Below are 26,884 nucleotides of genomic sequence, written 5' to 3' on the forward strand. Positions count from 1 at the left end.
CACAGTGCTCTACATTCCACCTTCCCACATTGTGTTATAGCCCACACCCCCCACAGTGCTCTACAGCCCACCTTCCCACAGTGTCCTATAGCCCACCCTCCCACAATGCTCTACAGCCCACCTTCCTGTAGTGTCCTAAGGCCAACCCTCACACAGTGCTCTACAGCCCACCTTCCCACAGTGTCCTACAGCCTACTCTCCCACAGTGCTCCACAGCCCACCCTCCCACAGTGTCCTACAGCCCACCCTCCCACAGTGTCCTACAGCTCACCCTCCCACAGTACTCTACAGCCCACCTTCCTGTAGTGTCCTATAGCCCACCTTCCCAGTGTCCTATAGCCCTCCTTCCCACAGTGTCCTACAGCCCACCTTCCCACAGTGTCCTAAAGCCCACCTTCCCACAGTGTCCTACAGCCCACCTTCCCCAGTGTCCTACAGCCCACCTTCTCACAATGTCCTACAGCCCACCTTCTCACAGTGTCCCACAGCCCACCTTCCCACAGTGTCCTACAGCCCACCTTCCCACAGTGTCCTACAGCCCACCTTCCCACAGTGTCCTACAGCCCACCTTCCCACAGTGTCCTACAGCCCACCTTCCCACAGTGTCCTACAGCCCACCTTCCCACAGTGTCCTACAGCCCACCTTGCCACAGTGTCCTACAGCCCACCTTCCCACAGTGTCCTACAGCCCACCTTCCCACAGTGTCCTAAAGCCCACCTTCCCACAGTGTCCTACAGCCCACCTTCTCACAATGTCCTACAGCCCACCTTCTCACGGTGTCCCACAGCCCACCTTCCCACGGCCTGCATGCATGGAATGGACAAAATGATGTAAGAGGGAACTCTGCAAGTTCTGGTGTAAAGAGAAACTCTGATGTAAGGGGGCTCAGAGACCTCATTTATCATAGTTTCCCCTTACAGTGTAAAACTCTGCAGATTCTGATGAAAAGGCTTATTCAGACAGGCACTGAGTCCTGCCCTTCATGCAGTGCTGCTGTGTGTCCATCCATCTTGAAGCTGCGTGCAGACATCCCACAAAAGTGGATGGAAATGCAGCAGCTGCCTTCATATGTGTGCATCTGCTCCTGCCCTCATGTCAAATTTTGAAATGCAATTTTCTCTGTGCAGTCACTGTGTCTGCATCCATTGCTATGGGCTGCCTGCACACAGTTTCAAGGTGGATGTATACACATCAGACAGTGGCTCAGTATGGAGGATTGGTCTGAATGAGCCCTAACGGGGAACTCCAGGGACTCTGATGTAAGGGGGAACTCCAGGGACTCTGATGTAAGGGGGAACTCCAGGGACTCTGATGTAAGGGGGAACTCGAGGGACTCTGATGTAAGGGGGAACTCGAGGGACTCTGATGTAAGGGGGAACTCCAGGGACTCTGATGTAAGGGGAAACTCCAGGGACTCTGATGTAAGGGGAAACTCCGGGGACTCTGATGTAAGGGGAAACTCCGGGGACTCTGATGTAAGGGGGAACTGTGCAGACTCAAATGTATGATTGGAACTGCAGATTTTGATGTAAGGGGGAACTCTGCGGACACTGATGTAAAGAGGGCTCTGGGAAACTTAATTGTAGGGGACTGTGATGTAAAGGGAACTCTGATGTAAGGTGGGCTCTGGGAACCTTGATTGTAAGGAAGGAATGCAGGAGAACGCTTTTGTGAAGAGGGACTGCTGGGGACTATGATTTGGGGAAAAATCTGTGCACTTTCATGTAAAGGGGAACGCTGATGTAAGGGGGGGGGGCACTAATGTACAGAGGGAATGCTAGGGACTTCGATATAGGGGGAACTCTGTGAAACCTGTACGTCGACTTGCAGAAGTGTTGTACCGGTATGGTGCCTGCACCTGCAGGCATCAACCCGGTACCGATTTTTAGAGTCGACGGTCGGCTTTCAGAAGATGACAGCCGATGCGGCTCAGCAGCTGCTCGGCCATTATCACAGCGAGTGTGAGGGGACGTTACCCTCCCTTCCGCGGCTCTGCCCGGGTCTCCCGTCCCACCGGGAGACCTGAGCAACCGGCTTTGCTCGGGTCTCCAACATCACTTCCGGTTTACTCGGCTATCAGTCAGTATGCAAAAGATGAGTACTTTGAAGTGCAGTGGAGGGGTCTGGGGTCAAATTAAAACATTGATGTGAGGTATCACCATGATCGTCAGAGCGAGAGCAATAATTCTAGAGAAAGGCCACCTCTGTAACTCTAAACAGGTAACCCTTAAAATGTTTTAAAGCGTCACCTATGGAGATTTTTAAGTACCGTAGTTTGTCCCCATTCCATGAGTGTGTGCAATTTTAAACCGTAACATGTTTGGTATCTATTTACTCGGCGTGACATTATCTTTCACAATATACAAATAAATTGGGCTAAGTTTACTCTTTAGTTTTTTTTTAATTCAGTGAAATTTATTTTTTCCCCAAAAAATTACGTTTGAAAGACCGCTGCGCAAATACCGTGTGACAAAAAATATTGCAACAACCACCATTTTATTCTCCAGAGTCTTTGCTAAAAAAATATATTTATATATATATATATATATATATATATATATAATTGTGACAGATGGAGACTCTGTCATGGTGAAATTGGTCATTTAAAGGACACAGAGTGTGCACATTGGCTCTGTGCAGGACTACAGAGTGTAGATGTGCAGTGGAGAAAACTGCTGTTGCAGATTTCTCCAGGTTTTGATAGTCCTGAAAGGGGCTCTGTAGTTTGGAGATTTCATAGTGTCTTGGGAGGGATGGAATCTCCAACCCTGTGTCCATGTTTTGTGGATGGCCAGCAGGGTGTGTGCTCAGGTGCACACAACCCTTATAATGAAGGTTTAGGAAGACATCAGGGCTCCCAGTTAGAGACTGCTCCACCCAAGGGAGTAGTCGGAGAGGCTGCATGTGGCAGCCAAAGCCTGAGTGTCTGTAGGAGACAGTAAACGGCCAGGGGCCAGAAGAGCTGTGTACATCGGTGTGGAGCTGTGTGCATAAGGCCCCTTTCACACAGGCGGACCGTTCAGATCCGCCTGTCTGTTTTTTTGGCGGATCTGAACGGTCCCCCATGCATCTCTATGGGGGATTGGATGTCAACGGAGACATGTCCGCTGACATCCGATCTGTCAAATCTGGACGGATGGAAACCCTATTTTCCAATCGTCCAGCGGATCGGATGGGATGAGAACGGACCGACGGTCCGTTCCCATCCGATTTTCCCCATAGAGATGCATGGGGAACTGACAGCTGTGTCTCCGCACACAGCGCGGAGACACAGTTGTCATCCTCCTGCTCAGCGGTGGATCAGCGGCTCGATCCCCCGCTGAGAAAAACAGAATCCGTCCGACGGACGGATAGTGTGAAAGGAGCCTTAGTGTGAAGTCGTCCACACTAAAGGAATCTGTGGTCTGTGTGACCAGCACCAAGAGCAGAGGTAGTGCTACAGCGAGAGCCAGGTGGGCTAGCATTTTCAGTTTGATATACATTAACTGGAGAAGAATCCCTGCGTGGGAAACCTGTGTTTTGGACTTCTTATTGTGCCTTTTAATAAAAATGGGCTACCAGGCCCTTAAAATATAATACCTGCCTGCAGTGAATCAATGGGAAAACGCATCTGCCACTGAGCTAATGGTCCCCCATGTTACAATATATATATATATATATATATATATATATATATATATATATATAAATAATATAATTTTTGGGGGTTCTAGGTAATTTTCTAGCAAAAAATACTGATTTTAACTTATAACAACAAGTGTCAGAAATAGGCTTGGTCCTTAAGTGGTTAAGATTCTCCACACCCACCATTCAATGTGGTTCATGTGGGGGGTGTTTGAGTTCCTGCACCTATTCTCTGAGTAAAAAAATCCCTAGATAAATTTATATAGTTTTACAGATACAACCAGCCCATTGAGAACAACCATAATGCTGATGCGGCACGGCATGCGATGAAATTGAGTTTAACACACCTGCTTTAAATCTTAGTGACTCGGGGGATGGGAATCTCACCTCATAAGCACCAGGCTCCATTCATACTGTTTATGTGCAGGGATGCTGACTGCATTGCCTGGTAGACAGAAATCAAGCAGAGAAAGAATTTACAGATACTGTATGGGTATGAAATGTAATCATCCTGTAAAAATGTTGAACTTATGTAATTGCCTTCTGGGAAATATTTGTTATAATAATGTATCAATGTGTTCTCACTGAAAAATACACTACGGTTCCTCTAATAAAACGATTTATGAAATTAAAATAAAGAAAAATTCACTATGGTTTTCATTTTTAACAACACATTAATAAAGTCACCCATCTGGCCTTGCCTAATAACATATAAAGAGGATTTATTTCCTCTTTATATGTATACAAAGGATATATTTTGGAAGATTTTTGTAAGGAGCATGTATTACAAATCTGCGAGTTAACATTGTATATCTTGTGTGTATTTTAGCGTTCGGAATTAGCTGATCTCTCCTGGTCATCCTTCTCTCCACTGCAGAGTCAGGTAATGTCTCCTTCAATTTCACTAAGTAGTATCTATCTATAAAAATCATTTTAAGAAAGGATGAATTGTAATATCAGTTTAAACTAAAATGTGTCTGCATTGATACTCCTGTCCATTATTAAGCAGGGTACAGCTGTTATCTACATAGCAATCCCAGCTGCCACGTATCTTGCTATAGTTAAACATGTTTGGGAGCACAGGCAGGTTGCATGTGTCTCCAAAGGCCTGTTTACCTCTGTTTAAAGAGAACCTGTCACATAGGGAAGTACTTTTTCAAGTACCCCGTGGTTAGTAAATTTACCCAAGGACTATTTGGGCACCTTTTTGTTTTTTTTAAGAAACTTTATCGAACCAGACCTACAGTAGCTGAGCCCTACCCAGGGATAGTGTATAAGAACGTATCAGCTTGCAGGTTAGTGGTCACATCCTTGGGTAGCAAATCCATAAAGTCCTGCCATGTGCATGAAAAGCGATCAGCAGATGATTGAAGATGAAAGTCCATGTTAAGCCGGTCTTTGGTCATAAGGCTTAAGAGTTCACGATGCACTTGTGACACTTATGGGCCCACTGGTGATATCCAGTTAGCAAGTATAACTCTGCGAGCTATCAGTAAGCAAGTGAGAATCCATATGCGAGGGTGTGGTAGCGGGCCGCTGGTCCATGTCTGAAGCTGTTCGTCCCAATGTCCAAATATGAGTAGAAGGGGATCTTTTGGTAGTTGAAGGAGAATGATCTGTTTAATGAATAAGAGTACTTGGTCCCAGAACTTGGATATGTAAGAGCATGACCAGAACCTATGGTGCAGGTTTGGTCTATAGGATTTACATTGAGGGCAAAGGCTTGTAGAAGGATCGTCTTTATTAGAGGTGAAGGGAATATAAGCCCTATGAAGAATTTTCAATTGTGTTTCCCTCCAGGTCTCGTTGGGAGTTAGGCGTAGTGTCCTTTTTTACCCCTGAAATAGCTTTGTTACAATGTCCTCGATAGGAAAGTCTCTCGCCCAGTTAGCAGCCGAGGAGCTAGCATGGTGTGAAGAGGTGAGCCTTTGAAAAGGTTTGTAGATATCGGAGATGCTGTATTTCCCTGTAGTCAATAAAGGGTCCAGTAAAGGGTCGAGGAATCTGTTAGTTGGGTCGTCACAAGACGAGTGAAGAAAACTATGGCATTGCAATATAGAGAAAGTATGTGTGACCGGAAAACGATATGTTTCCAAGGTATCTTGGACCGTCTGTGGCCTGCCAGAGATGGGGTCACAGAGATCCGAAAAGTTTATCAGGCCCATCTGTTGCCAGGTAGCAAATGAGTGCGAGCGTAGTCCCGGGATGAATGCAGGGTTATCCTTAATAGGTAGGTATTTAGATATGGAGAGGGGGAGTTTTAAGCGTTTCCTAGTCTCTCTCCAGACAATCACAGTGTCCCTCAGTAGAATGTTGTATTGGAGCGTTGGGGGCATACTTTTCCATTTGGCGTGTAATAACGCCACCAGTGAGAAGGGGGCAGACATTTGTGTCTCCAGAGCATAATTAGAGTAGTGTGAAGACTTGGAGAGCCAGTCCAGTAGTGTTTAATTTAACTGCCTGTTGACTGAGAGTTCACCAGGAGTGTTGCTGGGGTTGTCATACAGAATACTATAATAATCCCAAAGGGAAATTGTCTTATAATTGTCATAAGCCAGGGACAGCCCAGGGTGCCAGTCTAAAGGCACGACAGGCATGACAGGTAAAGAAGCATAGCTTGCATAGTTCTAAGCAGTTCTCATGCCATCATATCTCTGGGAGAATCATGAAGATAATATGAATGCTTCTACCATGCTTGATCTATTTGGCCATGTCTTAGGCTACCCATAGAAGTGAAATTTGTAACCCAATCGAAACATAAGCACTTTTAGAGCAATACAAATCTAAAATCTAACTGCAATGACAAATGATGGCATAGTATTGCAGCCAAAGTTTCAAAAGAGGGCATAGATAAAAGGTGTACACATTTATATGTAAGAATGTTTATGTATATGGAGACCTAAGGCACATACTACTGGTGCCCCAGCCACATAAAATCATTGCCAGTTAAGCATTCTAACACTGTTTCTTCACTCTAGGAAGGATACTGGATGCTGACTCCACAACTTGGAAAGTTGTTAAACATTGATGTCAGTTATATTTGTGACAGGTTTCTAATTGAAAAGGGCATCTCTTCTCTAGGTAGGTTCTAAAAACCCCATTTTTATTTATGGATTGTCTTCAGATTTGGTAGTCATTTCTTTTGCATTTGCGCGCTATTCTTTTTTAATATACAGGTTCTAAGCGGTACTGCTTTCAGGATTACCTGTATCGTGGTGGGTTTAAGCTTTTAGGAAAACTGCTGTACTGGCTTTGTGCATATAATATTGTACCATAAGGACTTCTTCATAGATATAGAGTACACATACAGCAGTAAAGCTGTGTAACAACATTATGACAACTCAACCCAAAAATATTCTCCCAAAAACTCACCTTGTAACAAACCCTGCCACCGTTCTGTACAATACTCCCTTCCGCAGTGAATATGTACATGTTTCATTCTTTTTAATAGTTACGATTACTGATGTGTGAAATAGAGAATTTTAATTCCCCTAAAATTTCTTTGAAAATAACATTTTGCTGAAATTCATTGAGGAAGGCAAAGTTAACTGCTTCCGACCACCTGCCTGCAATGTACTGCGAATGGGCGGCCCATGCAGGCACAGTGGCGTATTCGTACATCGCTGCCTGCTTCCACGATTAGGGCATGCACGCCCTACCACCAAGGCCCTGTCACAGATGAATTCTGTCTGGTTACTGTTTGATATTCCCTAGATCAACAATCCCTGGATTTATTACCTATAAAGTATAAATGTTATTATCCAGTTGTGTATGTGCATTAAGGAATGCTTCCAGCTCGTTTTAAAAAAATCTACTTAGCTGGGCAGAACTAGTTCTTGAGGGAATCTATTCCATATTTTTACAACTCTTACTGTGTAGGTGACATCTTTTTTCCTCCTCTTCCTCATCACGTTCCCTGCCAACAGATTTGCATGCACCATATTGCCTCCCTTCCTTTCCCAATGCTATTGTATATGGGATTGCAACAGGCTGATGCACAGTTAAATTTAGATTCTTAAACTAGCTGTATTTTAAAATTACATGTAATGATTTGATTGTATACACTTCATGAATTGGTGTCCTTTATATCTGCCAGGATTTCAGCTTAGAGTTTTTTATGCTGCTTCATTTTGTTTTAAAGGTTCAAGAGGAAAAGAAGAGGTCATGAAACTAATTGCCACTCTCCTTGTACTGCAAACTATTTGTACTTATAGTCTACTGAGTGGCATCACATTCAAGACTTTAATGAAACTGGATCAGTGTGACACTGCAAGGTATATACTGTATCTCTGCATATTTAATCACAACTGCAGAAATATTTTATATTAGAATGTACAAACCACTTGTATTATAAATCTCTATGACATACAGTTGTGTTCAAAATTATTCAACCCCCCAATGCTGTAAAGGTTTTTAGGGAATTTAGTGTACATTTGTAATTGTATTCAGAATGAAATCCTACAAGGACTTCTTAAAGAACCACATGCAACTAAAATGACATCAATTGGTTTTGTAATACAGTAGTAAATGTTTATTTTGTGAATTATTCATTGACACAATTATTCAACCCCTTAAAGACTACCACTCTGAAGAACAGAGGTTCATTGAAGTGTTTTCAATCAGGTATTGAAAACACCTGTGGATGTCAGGGAGCAGCAATAAAGCCTAATAAGCACCAATTAGGCAGCTTTAAAATGACTGTGATACTCGGCTCCTTCTAGACATTTACTGGTGTGGTTACAAACATGGTGAAGTCAAGAGAATGGTCCAGGAAGACAAGAGAAGTGGTGATTACTCTTCACAGGAAGGGCAATGGCTATAAGAAGATTGCAAAGATGTTAAACATACCAAGAGACACCATAGGAAGCATCATGTGCAAATTCAAGGCAAAGGGCACTGTTGAAACGCTACCTGGTCGTGGCAGAAAGAAGATGCTGACTTTGACTGCTGTGCGCTCCCTGAAGCGCAGAGTGGAGAAAAGTCCCCGTGTGACTGCTGAGGAACTGAGAAAAGATTTGTCAGATGTGGGTACTGAAGTTTCTGCTCAGACAAAACGGCGCACACTGCGTAATGAATGCCAGAACTCCCAGGCGCACCCCCTTGCCAGAACTCCCAGGCGCACCCCCTTGCTGTCTCCAAAGAATAAGAAGAGTCGACTGCACTATGCCAAAAGTCATGTGGACAAACCACAGAAGTTTTGGGATAGTGTTCTGTGGACTGATGAAACAAAATTAGAACTGTTTGGGCCCATGGATCAACGCTATGTTCAGAGGAGGAAGAACAAGGCCTATGAAGAAAAGAACACCTTGCCTACTGTGAAGCATGGCGGGGGGGTCAATCATGCTTTGGGGCTGTTTTGCTTCTGCAGGTACAGGGAAGCTTCAGCGTGTGCAAGATACCATGAATTCTCTTCAGTACCAGGAGATATTGGATGACAATGTGATGCAGTCCGTCACAAACCTGAGGCTTGGGAGACGTTGGACCTTTCAACAGGACAATGATCCCAAGCATACCTCCAAGTCCACTAGAGCATGGTTGCAGATTAAAGGCTGGAACATTTTGGAGTGGCCATCACAGTCACCAGACTTAAATCCGATTGAGAACCTCTGGTGGGACTTAAAGAAAGCAGTTGCCGTGCACAAGCCTAAGAATGTGACTGAACTGGAGGCTTTTGCCCATGACGAATGGGTGAAGATACCCGTAGATCGCTGCAAGACACTTGTGTCAGCTATGCTTCACGTTTAAAAGCTGTTATAACTGTAAAAGGATGTTGTACTAAGTCCTAAGATTGAATGTCACTTGGGGGTTGAATAAAACTGATAATGATGTGAGCACAGAAAAGACATTTGTGGTTATTTCATTATAAATGATGTTATATTTGTCTGACCTACACGTGCTTCTTTGATTTAATTGTAAGTAGGGTGACTGAATGATCAAAATCAATGTCAAACTGGCCAAAACAATCAATTTCAGTGGGGGTTGAATAATTTTGAACACAGCTGTATGCAATAACATAATGTTACTGCTCTCAGTCCTTCAAAGACTGATAAAATAAGATGCTGGTAAGATGAATCATACCCAGTATCCTACCCAATGTTCATATCTAGCCTTCTGTGACAGTTAAAATTCTAGTTACTCCCTCCTTCCAGATGCTAAAAACTATTAATTCCCTATTAATTCAACTCTATACCTTGAATCCAACACAATTTTGGGCATTTTTCTGCTCTGGATAGGTGTGCTTTTCTTAGATGTACTGTAGGTCTCCTGGAATTTATCACAATGTAGTGCAGGACAGGCTTTACCATTCCTTGGACATCGCCAAATGACAAATAATATCTCTGAAATGGGACAGTGTTGGAGCACAAAGGTTCCTGCTGTTCATTTGCTGTGATTTAGTGCACTAAGCAGATATATTTTATTTATTTTTTTCTAATGTGGCAACGGAGCTGAGCAGAGTTAAGCGTAGAGGAGCTCCAGGCTCCTTCAGAAAAAAATTAAAAGTCAGCAACTACAAATACAGTACCTGCTGACTTTTAATATTGGGGAACTTACCTGTCCAGGAATCCAGCAGTGTCCTAAGCCAAGGCGTTTTTTTAATCGGCTGTAGGGTGCTGCCGCTGCCATCTTGACTGAGGAAAACTAACAGTGAAACCTTGCGGTTTCCTACTGTGCATTCACTAAGCACGCTGACGCATTCCGAATGGGCTGGATGGGGGCAAGGAGGGGGGGACAATACACATATTACACGTTGTTTTCTTAGGCACACATTTAACCCTTTGATTGCCCTAGATGTTAACCCCATCCCAGCCGGTGTCATTAACACAGTGACAGTGTATAGCATTATCACTGATCACTGTATTATTGTCAATAATGATGTCAGTGGCAGTTAGTCCCCGACAGCTTCAGTGTCAGATTGCCCACTGCACTACTAGTTGGCCACTGCACTACTATTAGTACTATAAAAAAAATTAAATTCCAGTATATACCATAGTTTGTAGGTGCTAATACTTTCACACAAACCAATCAGTATAACTTATTGGGATTTTTTTTTATCAAAAACACGTAGCAGAATACAATTTGGCCAAAATTTATAAAGACATTTGTTTGTTACATTTTTTTATTGGATATGTTTTATAGCAGACAACAGCAGAAAACAGCAGAAAACAATTCTGTCTGTTTATGTAGCAGGATTCCCAAACATTTTGCTGGATGAGGGTCCGCCTGGGTTACCGTTAGTATCAACAGCACATTTAAGCATGTTCTCCAAGTGTGAGCACTGATACAAAGAACAGTCCAGTATCTTTGGGTTTTTTGTATTTATTTATAACTTGGATGGGAGAAGGGATGAGTGCTATACTCCTCTGGCTCAACTATACACAATTTGAATGGGACAACTGAAAAACGCCCATTGGTGCTAACTTGATGCTGGCTAAATGCTGGTCAACGCCGGTTAACACTGACTTGCTGTCTGTTAACGCTGAACTGACTTCTGACACTTTCATGTGGCACAAAGTCCTAATTAAAGCTTCCTTGACCCCTCTTCACTGCGATAGCTACTTGTAAGACTGCTGCATTGCTTAACACTTCAGGGCCCGCACCGTCACCCTCTTTCACACACACTTATCTTCAGGGCTTAATCACTGGCACCCCCTTTTCAAGCCCTCTCTACTGGTTAGCTGGCTCCTGGATCCCTCCGACCTTCTGGAGTGGTCCCCTATCCCAGGCAGACCCCTGGGCAGTTTACAGTACTCACGACACTGCTTTCTTTCTGCCCCAGCCGCTCCACTCGGTCCTCAGCACACTGGATCCCTCTCTGCAGCTCAGCTCAACCTTCTGTCCTTCAGGCCGACCACCAAGGACACCTTCACTACCGCTGGCAGGAGGAGAGACCGCCGTCACCCTCCTTCTGGGACTCTGCTTCCCGCCAAAGACACCCTGTCATGTGCTCCCCTCAGACTTATACCCCATCCCAGGATGCATTGTGGCAGACTCTGCCCTCTGAGATAGATACAAGCCCTTGTGTGCTATTGGTCAGTTTCCTCCACTGCCCAATAAGAGCCCTCGTTGGACACAACGGACACACCTGGGAACACATGACAACCTAGCTGAACAATCAGACCCCCCTGATAAGCAGGCAGCCCCCCCCCCCCATGGGTTTTCCTAGCACCTACCCAGGAGGGTGCTACATTTATATTGCAAATAATGTAAAATCCAGTGGTAATTAAATACCACCAAAAAAAAAAAAAAACTATGTGTCAAAATGATATTAATTTAATTTGGGTACAGCATTGCACAATTGGGCAATTACCATTTATAGTAGCACAGCTATGAATAGCAAAAAATGGCTTAGTCATGAAGGGGGTAAAATCTTCCAGAGCTCAAGTGGTTAAAGGAGTTCTTTGGTCACAGCATACACTTTCATTTATAAAATCAGTATTGTAATAGCATTACAAAACCATAGTTATTTTGATAGCTAGCAGACAAGTAAGCCTTATATTGATTTATCCATTTCCACAATTTCTTGGATTCCCTGCATGCTTTGCAGCGTCTCCTCTGCTATTTACTTTCAATTTCTAAGGACTATGGGCTCCATTCACAAAAGCATCTTGCAAGCGGTATCTAGGTGTCCAGACACATTTTGTCTAAATATCGCATGTGATCCTGAAACTGTCAAATCAATTTACTGTTTTGCAATATTTACCTCAAAATGCTTAAATGCTCAGTAAGTACCGCATAAACAGTATTTTAACAGCAGGAGGTAGCGGAGCTTTTTTTTTTGGGTCGGCGGTGGCGACGGTCATTGTGATTGACAATGGATCTACGCCGTGGGAAATTCTTTTTTTTAAATCAAGAACTGTGTCGGCCTTTTTACTTACTTTTTCAGAACTTTTTCGGTGATTTCATAGGGTTACTATACCTTGCTGCAAGCAGTGATTACTGTACTGACTCCACCTCCTAAAACTCCTCCTCTTCGCACCTCTGTAGTTCAGAAGGCAGGCTCAGTGAAATGTGTGATACAGCAGTGCCTACTCACAGGGCATAGTGAAAACATTTCAGAATTCAAGGAAGTAAATGTGGGGGGATCTTCACAATGAACTGTAAGTTTACAAAATTCAGAATCATTCCTATTATTAGGAGTAGGCTAGAAATAATTAAAATACATTTGTGGAAATTAATATATGGTTTTAAATTTTGACCATAAATTTCTTTGAATATTTTAACAACACCAAAATCGTATTCAAACTCAGTGCTACACTGATCATTATTGTGTCCAAATTTTATTAAAATACAAATTTCCCAGCATAGATACCCTTGTACATTATGACAACAAATAACACTTAAGGTGGACCTTGCAGTAAAAAAGGCAAGGTCTGCTTAACATAATAGGGATCCCTCCTAATCATAAATAGCAGCTGTAAGGGGAAAAAAAGGTTTTAAAAAACCTGCAGTGCCTAGACAAGAGGGAATTCTTTATCACAAGATTTGGTATACTCAGCATTCTCTGAGCACTATAACCCCCTAAAGTACAGAAGTCAAGATTTAGGTAAGTATAGAGTGCCTTGAAAAAGTATTCATAGCACTTGAAATGTTCCACCTTTTGTTATGTTACAACCATAAACCTAAATGTATTTTATTGGGATTTTATGTGATAGACCAACACATGGTGGCACATAATTGTGAAGTGGAAGGAAAATGATAAATGGTTTTCAATTTTTTTCTACAAATATCTGAAAAGTGTGGTGTGCATTTGTATTCAGCCCCCTTTCCTCTGATACCCCTAACTAAAATCTAGTGGAAACAATTGCCTTAGAAGATACCTAATTAGTTAATAGCGTCACCCTGTGTGTAATTTAATTTCAATTTAATTATAATTTGATACAGCTGTTCTGTGAAGCCCTCAAAGGTTTGTTAGAGAACCCTAGTAAACAAACAGCACCATGAAGGCCAAGGAACACACCAGACAGGTCAGAGATAGTTGGGGAGAGGTTTAAAGCAGGGTTAGGTTAATAAATAAATATCCCAAGCTTGGAACATCTCGGAGCACTGTTCAATCCATCATCCTAAAATGGAAAGAGTATGGCACAACTGCAAACCTAGCAAGACATGGCCGTCCACCTAAACTGACAGGCCGGGCAAGAAGAGCATTAATCGGAGAAGCAGCCAAGAGGCCCATGGTAACTCTGGAGGAGCTGCAGAGATCCACAGCTCAGGGGGGGGAATCTGTCTACAGGACAACTATTAGTCATTCACTCCACAAATCTGGCCTTTATTGAAGAGTGGCAAGAAGAAAGCCTTTGTAAAAAGAAAGCCATAAGAAGTCCCATTTACAGTTTGCGAGAAGCCACGTGGGGGACACAGCAAACATGTGGAAGAAGGTGCTCTGGTCAGATAAGACCAAAATTTAACTTTGTGGCGTCTCCAAAAGACTTGAGACTGGGGTAGAGGTTTGCCTTCCAGCAGGACAACTACCCTAAACAAACAGACAGAGCTACAATAGAATGGTTTTGATCAAAGCATATTCATGTCTTAGAAGGGCCCAGTCAAAGTCCAGACCTAAATCCAATTGAGAATCTGTGGCAAGACTTGAAAATTGCTGTTCATTCTGACAGAGCTTGAGCTATTTTGCAAAGAAAAATGGGCAAAAGTTTTAAGGTGGATACACACTATCCAACTTTTTTGGTTACATTTCCTTCAGATTTACCTTTTCTATGTAGTGCAAGGGCCTGCCAGATTGCATACAAATTGAAAGTGTTTAGGTTTGACCTCATATTATATGGTTTTGGTAAGTCTAAAGGAAAAAGTCTTCAGAAAGTCTTATAGTGTGTATGGCCCATTACTCTCTATATGTGCAAAGCTGGTAGAAACATACCCAAAAAGACTTGTAGCTGTAATTGCAGCAAAAGGTGGCTCTACAAAGTATTGATTCAGGGAGGCTGAATACAAATGCACGCCACACTGTTCACATATTTGTTTGTAAAAAAATTTCAAAACCATTTACCATTTTCCTTCCACTTCACAATTCTGTGTCACTTTGTGTTGGTCTATCACATAAAATCCCAATAAAATACATTTACGTTTTTGGTTGTAACATGACAAAATGTGGAAAGTTTCAAGGGGTATAAATACTGTTTTAGGGCACTGTATGTACAATTTTTTTCCCCTAATAAGTTTTTTTTTTTAAAAGATGCTTTTTATTATTTGGGAGGGACACTAATATTTGAATCGATCCTAGCCTTTTCAGCAAGGTCCACTTTAAAATTAAAGCACCTCCCACAAAGTGTGACGTCATGACACATATGACATTACTTACAGAAAAGAAAGTATTCAGTTAACACTGTAAAATGAACAGGGGGAGGTGTTCTGTAGGTCAAACCAGGAGAATGGCCTAAAGTGACAATGTTGCTCCTCCATAGATACAGTACAGTGAGCGTTGTCACCCTGGCACAGGAAGAGGGAGATTTATTAAAACTGGAGCACACAAAATGGTGCAGCTGTGCATAGTAACCAATCAGCCTCTAACTTCAGCTTATTTATTTAGAGGGTAAGTTTACCTTTACAGATGTAGCAGGATTTCCAGGCATTGGGCCTGATATGGGTCTGCCATTGTTACTGGAGACACCTTCAGCCCATTTAAGCTGAATACCCAAGTGTGAGAGTTAAGACAATGACCATTCCGGCATCTTTGATTTGTTTTGTTTATTTTATATTGGGGATGGGAGAAGGGAATGAGTGGGATATTCTGGTTCAACTGGAACACTCTGTAGAAAAATGCCTGTTACATAGTTAGTCAGGTTGAAAAAAGACACAAGTCCATCTGGTTCAACCAAAAAAAAACAGTATTGAAAACCCAACCATACAATCCAATATACACAATCCTATACCCATTGATGATCCAGAGGAAGGCGAAAATAAACCCCAGCAAAGCATGATCCAATTTGCTACAGCAGGGGAAAAAATCCTTCCTGATCCCCCGAGAGGCAATCGGATATTCCCTGAAACAACTTTACCTAAAAAAAAAAAATGTAATACCCATTTATATTATGTACACCTAGAAAAGAATCCAGACCTTTTTTAAAGCAATCTAGTGAGCTAGCCAGAACCACCTCTGGAGGGAGTCTATTCCACATTTTCACAGCTCTTACGGTGAAGAAACCTTTCCGTACTTGGAGACTAAATCTGTTTTCCTCTAGATGTAAAGAGTGCCCCCTTGTCCTCGGTGTTGACCTTAAAGTGAACAACTCAACACCAAGTTCACTATATGGACCCCTTATGTCAAGAGAGAATAAATTCAGTTCCTCTAATCTTTTCTCATAGCTGAGCTCCTCCATGCCTCTTATCAGTTTGGTTGCCCTTCTCTGCACTCTTTCTCCAGTTCCCCAATATCCTTTTTAAGAACTGGTGCCCAAAACTGAACTGCATATTCCAGATGAGGTCTTACTAATGATTTGTACAGGGGCAAAATGATATCTCTCTCTCACTCTGGAGTCCATGCCTCTGTTAATACAAGAAAGGACTTTGCTTGCTTTGGAAACAGCAGCTTGGCATTGCATGCTATTATTAAGCTTATGATCTACAAGAACACCCAGATCCTTCTCCGCTATGGATTCCCCCAGTTCTACTCCCCCTAGTATGTATGATGCATGCATATTCTTAGCCCCCAAGTGCATAACTTTACATTTATCAACATTAAACCTCATTTGCCACATAGTTGCCCAATGAAACAGTGCATTGAGGTCAGCTTGGTTAACCAGTAAGTTGGAGACATCCTGTAAAGAAGTTATTCCACTGCAAAGCTTGGTGTCATCTGCAAAGACTGAAATACTACTTTTAATCCCAGACCCTATATAATTTGTAAAGGTATTAAAAAGTAAGGGTCCCAACACTGAACCTTGGGGTACACCACTGATAACTTTAGACCATTCAGAGTAAGAATCATTAACCACTACTGTTAGCGCTGTCTTGACGCCAGCTGGATGCCGACCAACGCTTACTGATGCTTGAAAATTGCTTTATAACTGGACCGTGCTAGAACTTAACTTGTAACCCTCTGGTTAACTCAAAAGATCTTGGACTGTAGTGAAACTTGACTCTTGACACTCTGTTAAGCTCAAAAGTCCTGTGAACAGCTCCCTTCACTGACTGAGGTAGCTCCTTGTAACTGCTTGGGCTGCTGCAACTCTCAACACTGTACACTGCACGATGTAAACATTAACTCTTCAGGGCCCAACCGCTGGCGCCCCCTTTGCACTTTCAGGGTCCTCTCACTAGGCACCCCCTTTACCGCTAGCTAGCTCCTGGATCCCTTGGACCTTCAAGGGAGCGGTCCCCTCTCAGCTAGGCAAACCCCCAGGGGCAGTTACAGTACTCACGAACTTGGAATGCTTTCCTGAAACTGGGCCCCTTCAATTCCGCTGGTCCTCGGCACACCGGATCCTCTCTGCAGCTCAGCTCTCTCTGTATCCTCAGGCAAGCCGCCCGAGACACCCGATCCTTCTGACAGGAGGAGAGACAGCTGTACTCTCCCTCCTGGGGCTCTGCCTCCCGCCAAGGTTGCTGCGTCATGCACTCCCCTCAAACTTATACCCACTCCCAGAATCCTGTGCATCAGAATCTGCCTTTCTGGGGTAGACACAGGCCTGAATGTGCCACTGATTGGGTTTCCTCCTCTGCCCAATGAAAACCCTTCTCATGGAGCCAGTGGGGAGACTCCCCAGTCTCCATAGCAACACCTGGGAGACATAATAGCCCAGCTGAAAATCATGGCCCTGCTGTTAGGCAGGCAAAGACCACTATACTTTGCCTTGCACCTACCTTGTAGGGTGCTACACAGAAAATATGTAAGGTGAACTTTCACTGGACCCACTGCCCCCGGACCCCCTTTACAGGAGTCCCACAATCACCCACTGTGAGACACTCTCCCCACTTCACCGGTCCAGAAATTTGAAATCCCTGTGGCTTACTCTCCTATACGTACCTCTCGGCAAGTACGAATAGGAGGCATTCCAATTGGTCGGCGCCGTCACATGGACGGTACTGACCAATCAGAACCCGCCTAGCCCATCCTGTCAGTGCTGGAGAAGAGGAGAGAAACCCGCGGGGATTTCAAATCCCCAGACCAGTAAAGGGGCAAACTGATGTCACACAAAGGGAGATCACAGTACTCTGGTATAGCGGGACCTTGGGGGATGGGGAGGAGTCCAGTGTAAGTTCACCTTACAGATTCTCTGTAAAGGTGAACTTTTTAAGCTTTTACAATTAAACCTAGAAGCTGATTGGTTACTATGCACAGCTGCACCAGATTCTGTGTGCCCCTGCTTTTGCAAATCTACCCCAAAGTAGAATACTGATCAAAGGCTCCATAGGTCTGTGCGACCTGATGTGATCTGGTAAGCAGGATTGATTACCACAATATCACAAAAAAGCACGAGGTGGAGCACTGGAATTGAAGAATTATTTTCTTTATGCTTTGTGTACAATAATATTACATGGACTAAATAACCACTATTTTGCACAATATATTGTTTGAATTACTTATTTTATAGTTGGGCACAAACCGTAGTAACTCATTTTGCACAATTATTGTGATAAGGCATATTTCATTTTGCACAAGTATTGTGTTAACAGTGATAAGGTAATTTTTACTTATTGTTTGATGATTTTTATTAGATCATTGCTCAACTATAGTTATATATGGGCCAGCCTTGAGCCATTCAGGTGACACACCCAGTAACCAAGTGCACAGATTTCTGCTTTGGTTTATACATTATTATTATTTTTTTGGTTTGAATCATTGAATTTTCCCACAAACTGGGCCACTGTTAAACATATGTTTTTTATATATTTGGAACACACATAGAGGTATACTCACCACATTTATCGAGCACGGAAATACATATGAGGTAATTGGTGTTTACTCATATTTTCCAACATCAGTACTGCACATCCAAACTACACTGCAGAAATTACAAATAAACACTTACCATAGAATAAGGAATCCACAAATACCAGCGCCTTCTTTATTTAGAAATGACAGTGAACATATTTTAGCGAGTATAGATGTGAATTCTTTGTACACTAATATTCAACACTACCATGCATTAAAGGCAGTCATGTGGGCTTTGGATACAACTTATATTAAAACCAAACAAAAATAATTCATTTTACAGGCCCTTGATCTTGCAATGAGCCACAATTTCTTATGGCATGGAAATAAATATTTCAGGCAGAAGAGAGGAGGGGCCATGGGAGCTAAATATGCCCCCTCAGTGGCGAACCTCTTTATGAGTTGGTGGGAACATGAAGCTAGATTTGGTAGAAATATTCCAGAACTTAGTCTACAAAGATATATAGATATTCTCATTGTGTGGACAGGATCGCAGGAACATTTCCCAATTTTCTCAAAGAGATAGAAGATAAATAATTTGGTATCTTTTTCTGAAACATACAGATTTGAAACGGTAAACTTCCTGCATCTTGACATATACAAAAAGAATGGGAAGTTACAGACAAGTAAACAGAAGAGAGACAGGTGTCTCTGAGTGCAGACTGTTACACTTTAATAACAACACAATAGGGTAAAAGACTCACATATGGTTAGAGGTGAATAGGCATAATGTAGAAAACCAGTGACCCAGAGCTGCTCCATCCATCCAAGGAACAGTCCTGGGAACAGAGATCCGCTGTGTGTTGGGCCGTCCTGGCAAGCAAGAAGTGGCAGCAGGATGGTGCACAGGAACGAGAGCTGAACCACAGGCTGGAACGCAGGGTGGACCACAGCGTAGTCCGTGATGTCGTCACCGACGTGCTCACGATGCGTTTCGGAGCATGAGCACTAGGGGGCAGTACCAGAGCGTGCTCCTTCTTCAAGCTCTTGGATTAGGGTCGGGAAGTGCCTTATATATAAGAAGGTACACTGCCATCTTGTGGTGAAATGCTAAACTCTCTCTAGTATTCCTACATAACTAGTAAATTACATAACAATATGCAAAAAAATTTACAAATTTTTAAGCAGACATAGAATTAAAATGTACAATATTATATACTCAACAATAATGTATACAAAATACATGCATTCATAATAAAAATAAAATAAAATAAAAAAATAAATATAAATAAAAATTGAGATACACTATGTGCATGGATGAATAAGATTATTTGGTAAAACCTGGATATATATGTGTGTGTGTGCGCATATAATAGGTCACTAATATCCTGACAAATTGTAAATAGTAAACTGGGAGGAATAATAAATAATATTATTTCAATCAATATAATAGAATCAGGGGTTCATAATTGGTATATATCTGACTTATTATGTTTATTATACGGATTAGTACTGAAAGTACTGGAAATAAAGGGCTGTCACTAAAGAAAAGGAAGGAACCCTGATGTGGATTAAGGAAAAATTGATTATACTATTAATATCTGGGATATCCATGTGTATTTTGAATTCTTATGAGGAGATGATGATGTAACAAAAAATGGGTTGTGGATGATGTAATACTATTAGTATGCTGTACTACCTCTCCTACCCACTTCATGGTTAAAGCGGTTGTAAACCCTGTAAAAAAAAAAATAAAAAAAAAAAAAACCTGCAAGACAAAGGCATAATGAAACCTGCAAGACAAAGGCATAATGAGCTAGTATGCATCGCATACTAGCCCATTATGTTTAACTTACCTTAAAACGAAGCCCCGACACGGACCCCCGGACATCGATGCGGGCGCTGCCATGATCCCTCGTCGTCTCTTCCGGGTTCGGCGGCTCCGGCGCGCTGATTGGCCGGAAGAGACGGCTCCAGCGCGCTGATTGGAGCGCGCGGGAGTGATTTTTCCGGCAAGCTCCCGGCAAGTTAATTGAAGGTCCCCCCGGACCTTCAGAGCGCATGCGCCGCTCGCTCGAGCGGCTGCATGCACTGTAAATATCTCCTAAACCGTGCCGGTTTAGGAGATATTATTTGTACCTACAGGTAAGCCTTATTATAGGCTTACCTGTAGGTAAAAGTGTAAAAAAGCGGGATACAACCGCTTTAACCATGGAATGTCGCTTAGAGATACCACTATACATCTAAAGCCCAAGGTACCTCTATGTGGGTGGTGGTAGATGCCTAACAGTTGGATGATGTGTGTTTGTAAAGATATATATACTGATTATCATGGTTTCTTACTATTAGGAGGGGGACGCCACCACCCAATCCACCATAGGCAGATAGGTGCACTATGTATTTTGCCTGAGTAAAAAGAGAAATGGGCATATTAACAATCAGAGGTCATGAGATGGTAGACACCTTCAACACCATGTAATCTTTCAGACGTCATAAGATGGTTGACATCTCAAATTCCTTTTTGAGCCCCCCAGGGTGAGAGTGTGTCAAGGGTATCAATCCAGAATGTCTCATGTTTACAAAGTCTATGAAACAGTCTATGAGACCTCTCCGCTTCAGAGAGATTTTTTAGGGATTTGCTCAATGATCCATACTTCTAGGCCCATGGTGGATTTATCGTGATATTCAAAAAAGTGGCAGGGTACACTGTACTTATCTTTGCCTTCTTCCACTTTTCTCCTATGCTCACCAAATCTTTGTCTAAGTGGGCGGATTGTACGGCTCACATACAACAGGTTACAGGGACAGCTGAGGCAATATACCATGTGGTTAGAGGAACAGTTATAGAAATCATCCAGCTTGTATGTTTTTCCTTTTGTGGTAAATTGTTTTTGCCACGATGAATGAATGCGCAGGTCTTGCAGAGAGTTTTCTTACACTGAAACATTTCTAACAGTGGTATGAGGCAGGACCTACGAGAGGGGTTTTTTTTTCACAAGATTTTAATTTGCTGGCTGCAATTCTGTTTTTTAGATTGGGGGCCTTTCTATATGTCACCCAAGGCATGAAGGGAAGAAGGGATTTTTACATGGAGGCTCTTCTAATAATATTGGCCAATATTTTTTAAAAACCAATTCCATTTTTTTTGTGTTCAAAATGGAACTTTGTCTTAATCAGACAGTGGTCAAATGCCTCTCTTTTTTGGGAGATGGTGGATCTGTCATTATGTATAAGCCTGGTTGATGAGGATTTCTGTGTACCCCTTATCTGTGAGTTTTATTTTTGAGAATGTGGCTTTGCTGTATATAATCGTCTAATCTGGTGCAGTTATGCCTAAGCCGTCAAAACTGTCCTTTGGGTAAGTAGTTTGTCCATTTGTTGTAATGGCAGCTTTTATAGTGTAATAAAGAGTTGCCAGCTGTAGGTTTATAATAATTTTTAGCATGGATTTGATCTTCAATATGATACAGTTCTAGATCCAGAACTTGAGTAAATATAAGACCATGTGGATTATTGTTGAAATAGGTAGAAAATCATAAATGGTGTCCCTAGGACCATCCTATATGAATAGGATGTCATCTATGTATCTGCCATAAAATATGAGATGTGAGAAATATGGGTTTTGCCATATGTATTTTGATTCACACAGTCCCGTAGCTAGATTAGCATACAAGGGTACAAAATTAGCATACATGGCTGTTCCTTGTATTTGCAAATAAAATTGATTGTTGAAGGTAAAATAGTTATGAGTCAAACAGAATCTTGTACACTCAATAATAAAGTCAGCTTGTCTCTGGATCATATACGGGTCATTGAACAATTCATTTTTCAAGTCCAAATATTATCTCATGAAATTATAGAATATAAAGCATAGTGTTCCCTCCTCTTGGTTAGATACCCTCAAGAGAAACACCAAAGATAGAAAAATGACCTTATCCAAAACAAAATAGGTACATTTAGACAAGACCTTAAAGACTATACCAGCCAGCAGGTTTTTACTTGGATGAAAAAATCGCAGCCACCCCTTCGTACTCCCCATAAATCATTTTGTCCACCCCCTGCATCTCTTCCATGGCTTCTTTCTTTACCCCTTACATAATCCAGACACATTAAACCCTATGATCATCATAACAATCCCTGGCACAAGCCAGATCATCACAAAAATAGTTCAGCATCAAAAAAGATATGAGAGTAAATTATTCTTGGATTTGAACAAATTCTACAACAGACAAGGGACAGTGCTCGGGTCATATAAGCCCAACAGCATACATTCACAGCCCAATCCCCAGGGGAGGGCAAGTAGGCCAAGTAGCTCAGGAACCACTATTTCCCATACTCTATCTCCTGAATGTAGTAAAATGACTAATTGCAACATAGTACAGAGTGTGGAACCCCCTCTCCCCAGATCACAACATTTGCTCAGATCACCACCCAATACCTCAATTTCATCTTCAGTGGAGGTCAGCTCCAAGCTGTCTTCTACCCCTCACCCCACAAGAATTCAAAATGATAACCATGTAGTGTCACAAGAGTCTTTTTTTTTTTTTATGAATCCACTCCTCTCCATCCATCCCGCTAAAAAGAAAATACGAAAGAGAGGCTGTAGAGGGGTAAGAAATAGAACTAAGCACCAATCTACCCAAGGCACGCAAACTGTAAAAATCTTCAATATTTCCACACATACCCTTTCCACTGCTGAAATAACCCTTCTCAGCAAGGGCTTCAATTTTTCTCCATGTAACAAACCTGATCCATATCTTTTGTTTAAAGATTTAAATAAATATATCGGAAACCTTTCACTCAAAAGGTTTTTCCAGATAAACAAATCTAAAAAGAACTCAGTCACTAATATTATACCAGATGATGAACCTCTGAATAGATCAGACTCACAAGTCTTTGATTTTGAAGTCGATATCCTAGATACGTTAGAACAGCTATACCATGAGAATTCCCTGACAGACTTCGAAATATTCATTACGCATTTGCATACCTTCCCCCCAGTTGTACATTCCACTCTTAAACCCAGATCAGTGTTTTATCCCTACAAGGCAAAAGATCCATATCTCACCACATTCTATAATATGGTATATATGGACCTTCTCAAACTTTCAAGCAACTCTCAAATGCAGGAGCATTTATTTTTTCTTTCGTGATAACGTTTTTTCCTGCCTAGTGTCCTACTCCTGTAGGGGGCAGCATAACCCAATGGTCATCTGTGCTCTATGGGGAGATTTACCTTCATTTCCTGTCCCATAGCCAAAATAGGAAGTAAGAGGAAATCCTTGGGACCCCCCAGGTCACCAGAACCAGTGTCCTCGCTGGAAGATTTCACTTTGATTACTTTTCTGGGGACAACCCGAAATTTGGGATTTTCATTTACTTTCAATGATAATGGTAAGCAGAACAAATAGAGAGGGTGAATCTCCCCAGTGAGGGGCACAGACAGCAATAAAAACTGACAGGTGTTCTAACGCTTCTCCACTCTATCCAAAAATAAAACTTTTGCCTATAGTTCCATTTCAAGTTGTATAGTGCATTGCCAGTTTCAAGTTGATTATGCTGTCAGCATAGATGTGCACAGCCTATTGCATTATTAATTACTTATTATTATTAAACATATTTGTGCGTGTGTACCAGTGGTGGCTGGTGCATAATAATTTGGGGGGGACGGCAAAACCAACACCCCCCCCCCCAGCCAGCCGGCAGTCAAATCCACCACCATCCCCCCAAGGACAGATGGACAGACGGCTGGCCAGCTGGACAGCCAGCTTCCTTACCTCCTCCTGCCCCGAGTGGTTGTGAGTCTCCTCTGGCCGGGCACCTCCTCCCTCTTCCAGTGGCCAGGAAAATCGCTTCTCTTTTCAGCCAGTTGGGAAAGGGGACTCACGACCCACTTCCTGATTGGCTGGGAGGAGAATCAGTGTGATAATAGCAAATATTAATTCGCTATTGTCATACAACTGGGTGGGCTAAGGGTGCAGTGCTCTGCGCCCTGAGCCCACCCTTTTATGAAGCCTATTAGAGCCTCTGGCTCTAATCAGGTGCTTAAAGAAAAAACACTATTGGAATCCATGCTTCCGGCGCCCTGCATGTAGATTAGGGGGCCAGATGCATGGATGGGGAGGTGGCGCCCCTGCGCCCCCTAATGGACAGGCCGCCACTGGTGTGTACGTGTGTGTGTGTGTGTATGTATGTATGTATGTATGTATATATATATATATATTGACAGTGTCAGCAGAGAAATGGACCCTGTCAGTAGGACAGAGTAAAATTTCAGCCACTTGTTCTTATGCCAAGTCATGGAGCAATAAGAGGAATCATTGTTATAATTAACCTCTTGTGCTATGATGGATCTCTTCTTTTACTAGCCAGGGGAATAAGACCATAGTCTTTATTAATTTGGATTGGAAGGTGATGTTAAACCGATGTCTGTATATCTCCTCTTCTCACATAGGCTAACATGAATTCACTGGAGCAGTAAAGAAGGAATATTCTACCTTCATACAATAAACTCCACTAATATGTTGCTCTCATATCTCAAATGCATGTTTTTACTTTTACAAATAAAGGTGAAAAAAATCAGCAGTACCCCATGGGTTACATGTACCGATGTTCTAAAACAAAGATGATAGGGTGCTACGGTAAATGGTTTTCCTGTGGCCATTTACAGGGTAATTTTGCACAATTCCATAAAATGGAACATGGAGACATATATTTTTATTTTAAAATTTGAAAAGATAACCACCATCCAAAAGTATTTGATATAAGATTATCAGCCCTTATATAGGTTTTTAACTCCTGTCTTTTACCTCTTTACAGCGAATCATATCCTGGTATTGAAAAAGCTGTCAACTGGGCAGCGAGAACTGACAGACAGTACTCGGGCATCTGCAGCCGACTTGGTTTGGGCAGGGACTGGGAACATGCCACTCGCCAGTTACTAGGCCTAGAGTCTCCATCCTCTGACCTCTCCTTGGCTTTATACCATTAATAACCATTGTTCTTTGCTATCATGTTTATTTTTATTTTTTTTGACTGTTATAATTATATAGGCAGTCTTTTACCGAAAGAAGTTAGTACATGCGATCTAGCAATCATAACGTAATATAGCCAGTTGAATTTGCTTAGCAGTAAGAAAACAGAGAATAGTGTTCTCTTTATTTTTAGTAATTAAAATTAGCTGGGTCGCCGGCATAGTTAAATATTTTAGATGGCTACTAGCAGGAGATTGAGCGCTGTTGCCTGTCTGCTTTGGGGCTTAGCAGGGGTTCTGGGGTACAGTGATCTTTAATACAGTAATGTTTAAACCATTAATGCTGGGAATCTTTCTGGCAACACAGCCTAATAAACCAACAAATGGCACTGGCAATGCCAGGAATGGGAGCACTAACATGCAAATTGGTCCTGCAAATTGTAATTTTATTGTCCTCCCCAACCTGTATCTGAAATATGTTACTGAAAAAAGAATGAACATATTATGTAGGCATAGTACTTCTTCATGTGGTCTGCAAGGCCAGCAAAAGATTATATGAAGCCTACCAGTTAAGCACAGCTGGCTTAGAGTATATCTAGTTTGACAAGTCTCTCACCATTATTCGTGTGTAAAGGGAGTTTACTTATAGTGCGCTTTTTTTTTTTTTTTTTGCTTTGTAAGCACGTTTTTCTGTGTTTTGGTTTTGAATTCAGTGTTTGGCATAAAAAAAGTAATGGTCCCTTTATGTGGAATGCTGTTAACAGCAAGAAATATCCTTCATTGCAATGAGTTTTGGTTTCACATGGTGAGTTTTTAGTTTAAAACAATTGGTATGCTAATACATTTTCTATAATGGGAGATTTTTGATTCACTTTATACTAACGCAAAGTCAAAGCACCAGACCCTGAATGTGCAAAGTTATTATTATCCAGGCATTGCTGTAATGCACAAGTCTGACCCACTCCCATTGGTCTGTAAGCTGAAGACCTTGAAACATACTTGCTGATGATGCTGGAACATATACTGCAGGTTCCTTGCAGCCACTCACATACAGAAAGCTTGATGCAACAAAAAAATGTAATCACCAATAGGTTTATTATAGCCACCAATCAGATACAAACCTACTTTGAAAGTTTAAATGTTTGGTAATGCAAGGAGCAGAAATAGAGGAGGTTACACTGCCCAGGCCTTGGAGTACACTCCTACTATGGAGCAATGTGTGCTAATTTTGCAGGCAACTGAACAGAATTCAGATTTGGGTAAACTATGTTAACTTTCTGATTTCAGCACAATTGTATTTTTAACAGGATAGCTTAAACAGCTTTGCTGAATTATTTTGATTAGTGTCTGAAATTATACTTCACCTAAAAAATCTCATTCTAAAAGTATCATATAATTTTTATTCTAAAATCGGGTTGCATATTCTAAAATCAGGTTGCATGATCTATGGTTTCCGATTTCA

At 41.9% G+C, this 26,884-nt stretch overlaps 1 protein-coding gene across 1 annotated transcript; it reads left to right on the plus strand.

Annotated features, from left to right (window-relative positions):
* The first annotated feature begins 4,458 nt into the window (after positions 1-4,458).
* On the plus strand, positions 4,459-25,471 carry LOC309547706 (protein mono-ADP-ribosyltransferase PARP4-like). Its single transcript, XM_082247636.1, has 4 exons — positions 4,459-4,508; positions 6,604-6,706; positions 7,767-7,899; positions 25,269-25,471. Exons 2-4 carry the CDS (start codon positions 6,616-6,618, stop codon positions 25,438-25,440), a joined length of 396 nt encoding a protein of 131 aa, XP_082103762.1. The 5' UTR covers positions 4,459-4,508; positions 6,604-6,615; the 3' UTR covers positions 25,441-25,471.
* Positions 25,472-26,884: the final 1,413 nt, after the last annotated feature.

This window comes from Pelophylax lessonae (genome assembly GCF_965119305.1).
Source record: "Pelophylax lessonae genome assembly, chromosome: 2".
NCBI classification, from domain to species: Eukaryota; Metazoa; Chordata; class Amphibia; order Anura; family Ranidae; genus Pelophylax; species Pelophylax lessonae.

Bases quoted from the DNA above. Each gene is read 5' to 3' on its own strand.
- LOC309547706 (XM_082247636.1), top strand. From the start codon at position 6,616: ATGCTGACTCCACAACTTGGAAAGTTGTTAAACATTGATGTCAGTTAT. The intron at 6,707-7,766 runs GTAGGTTCTAAA...TTTGTTTTAAAG, and splicing joins AAAGGGCATCTCTTCTCTAG to GTTCAAGAGGAAAAGAAGAG. The intron at 7,900-25,268 runs GTATATACTGTA...ACCTCTTTACAG, and splicing joins GATCAGTGTGACACTGCAAG to CGAATCATATCCTGGTATTG.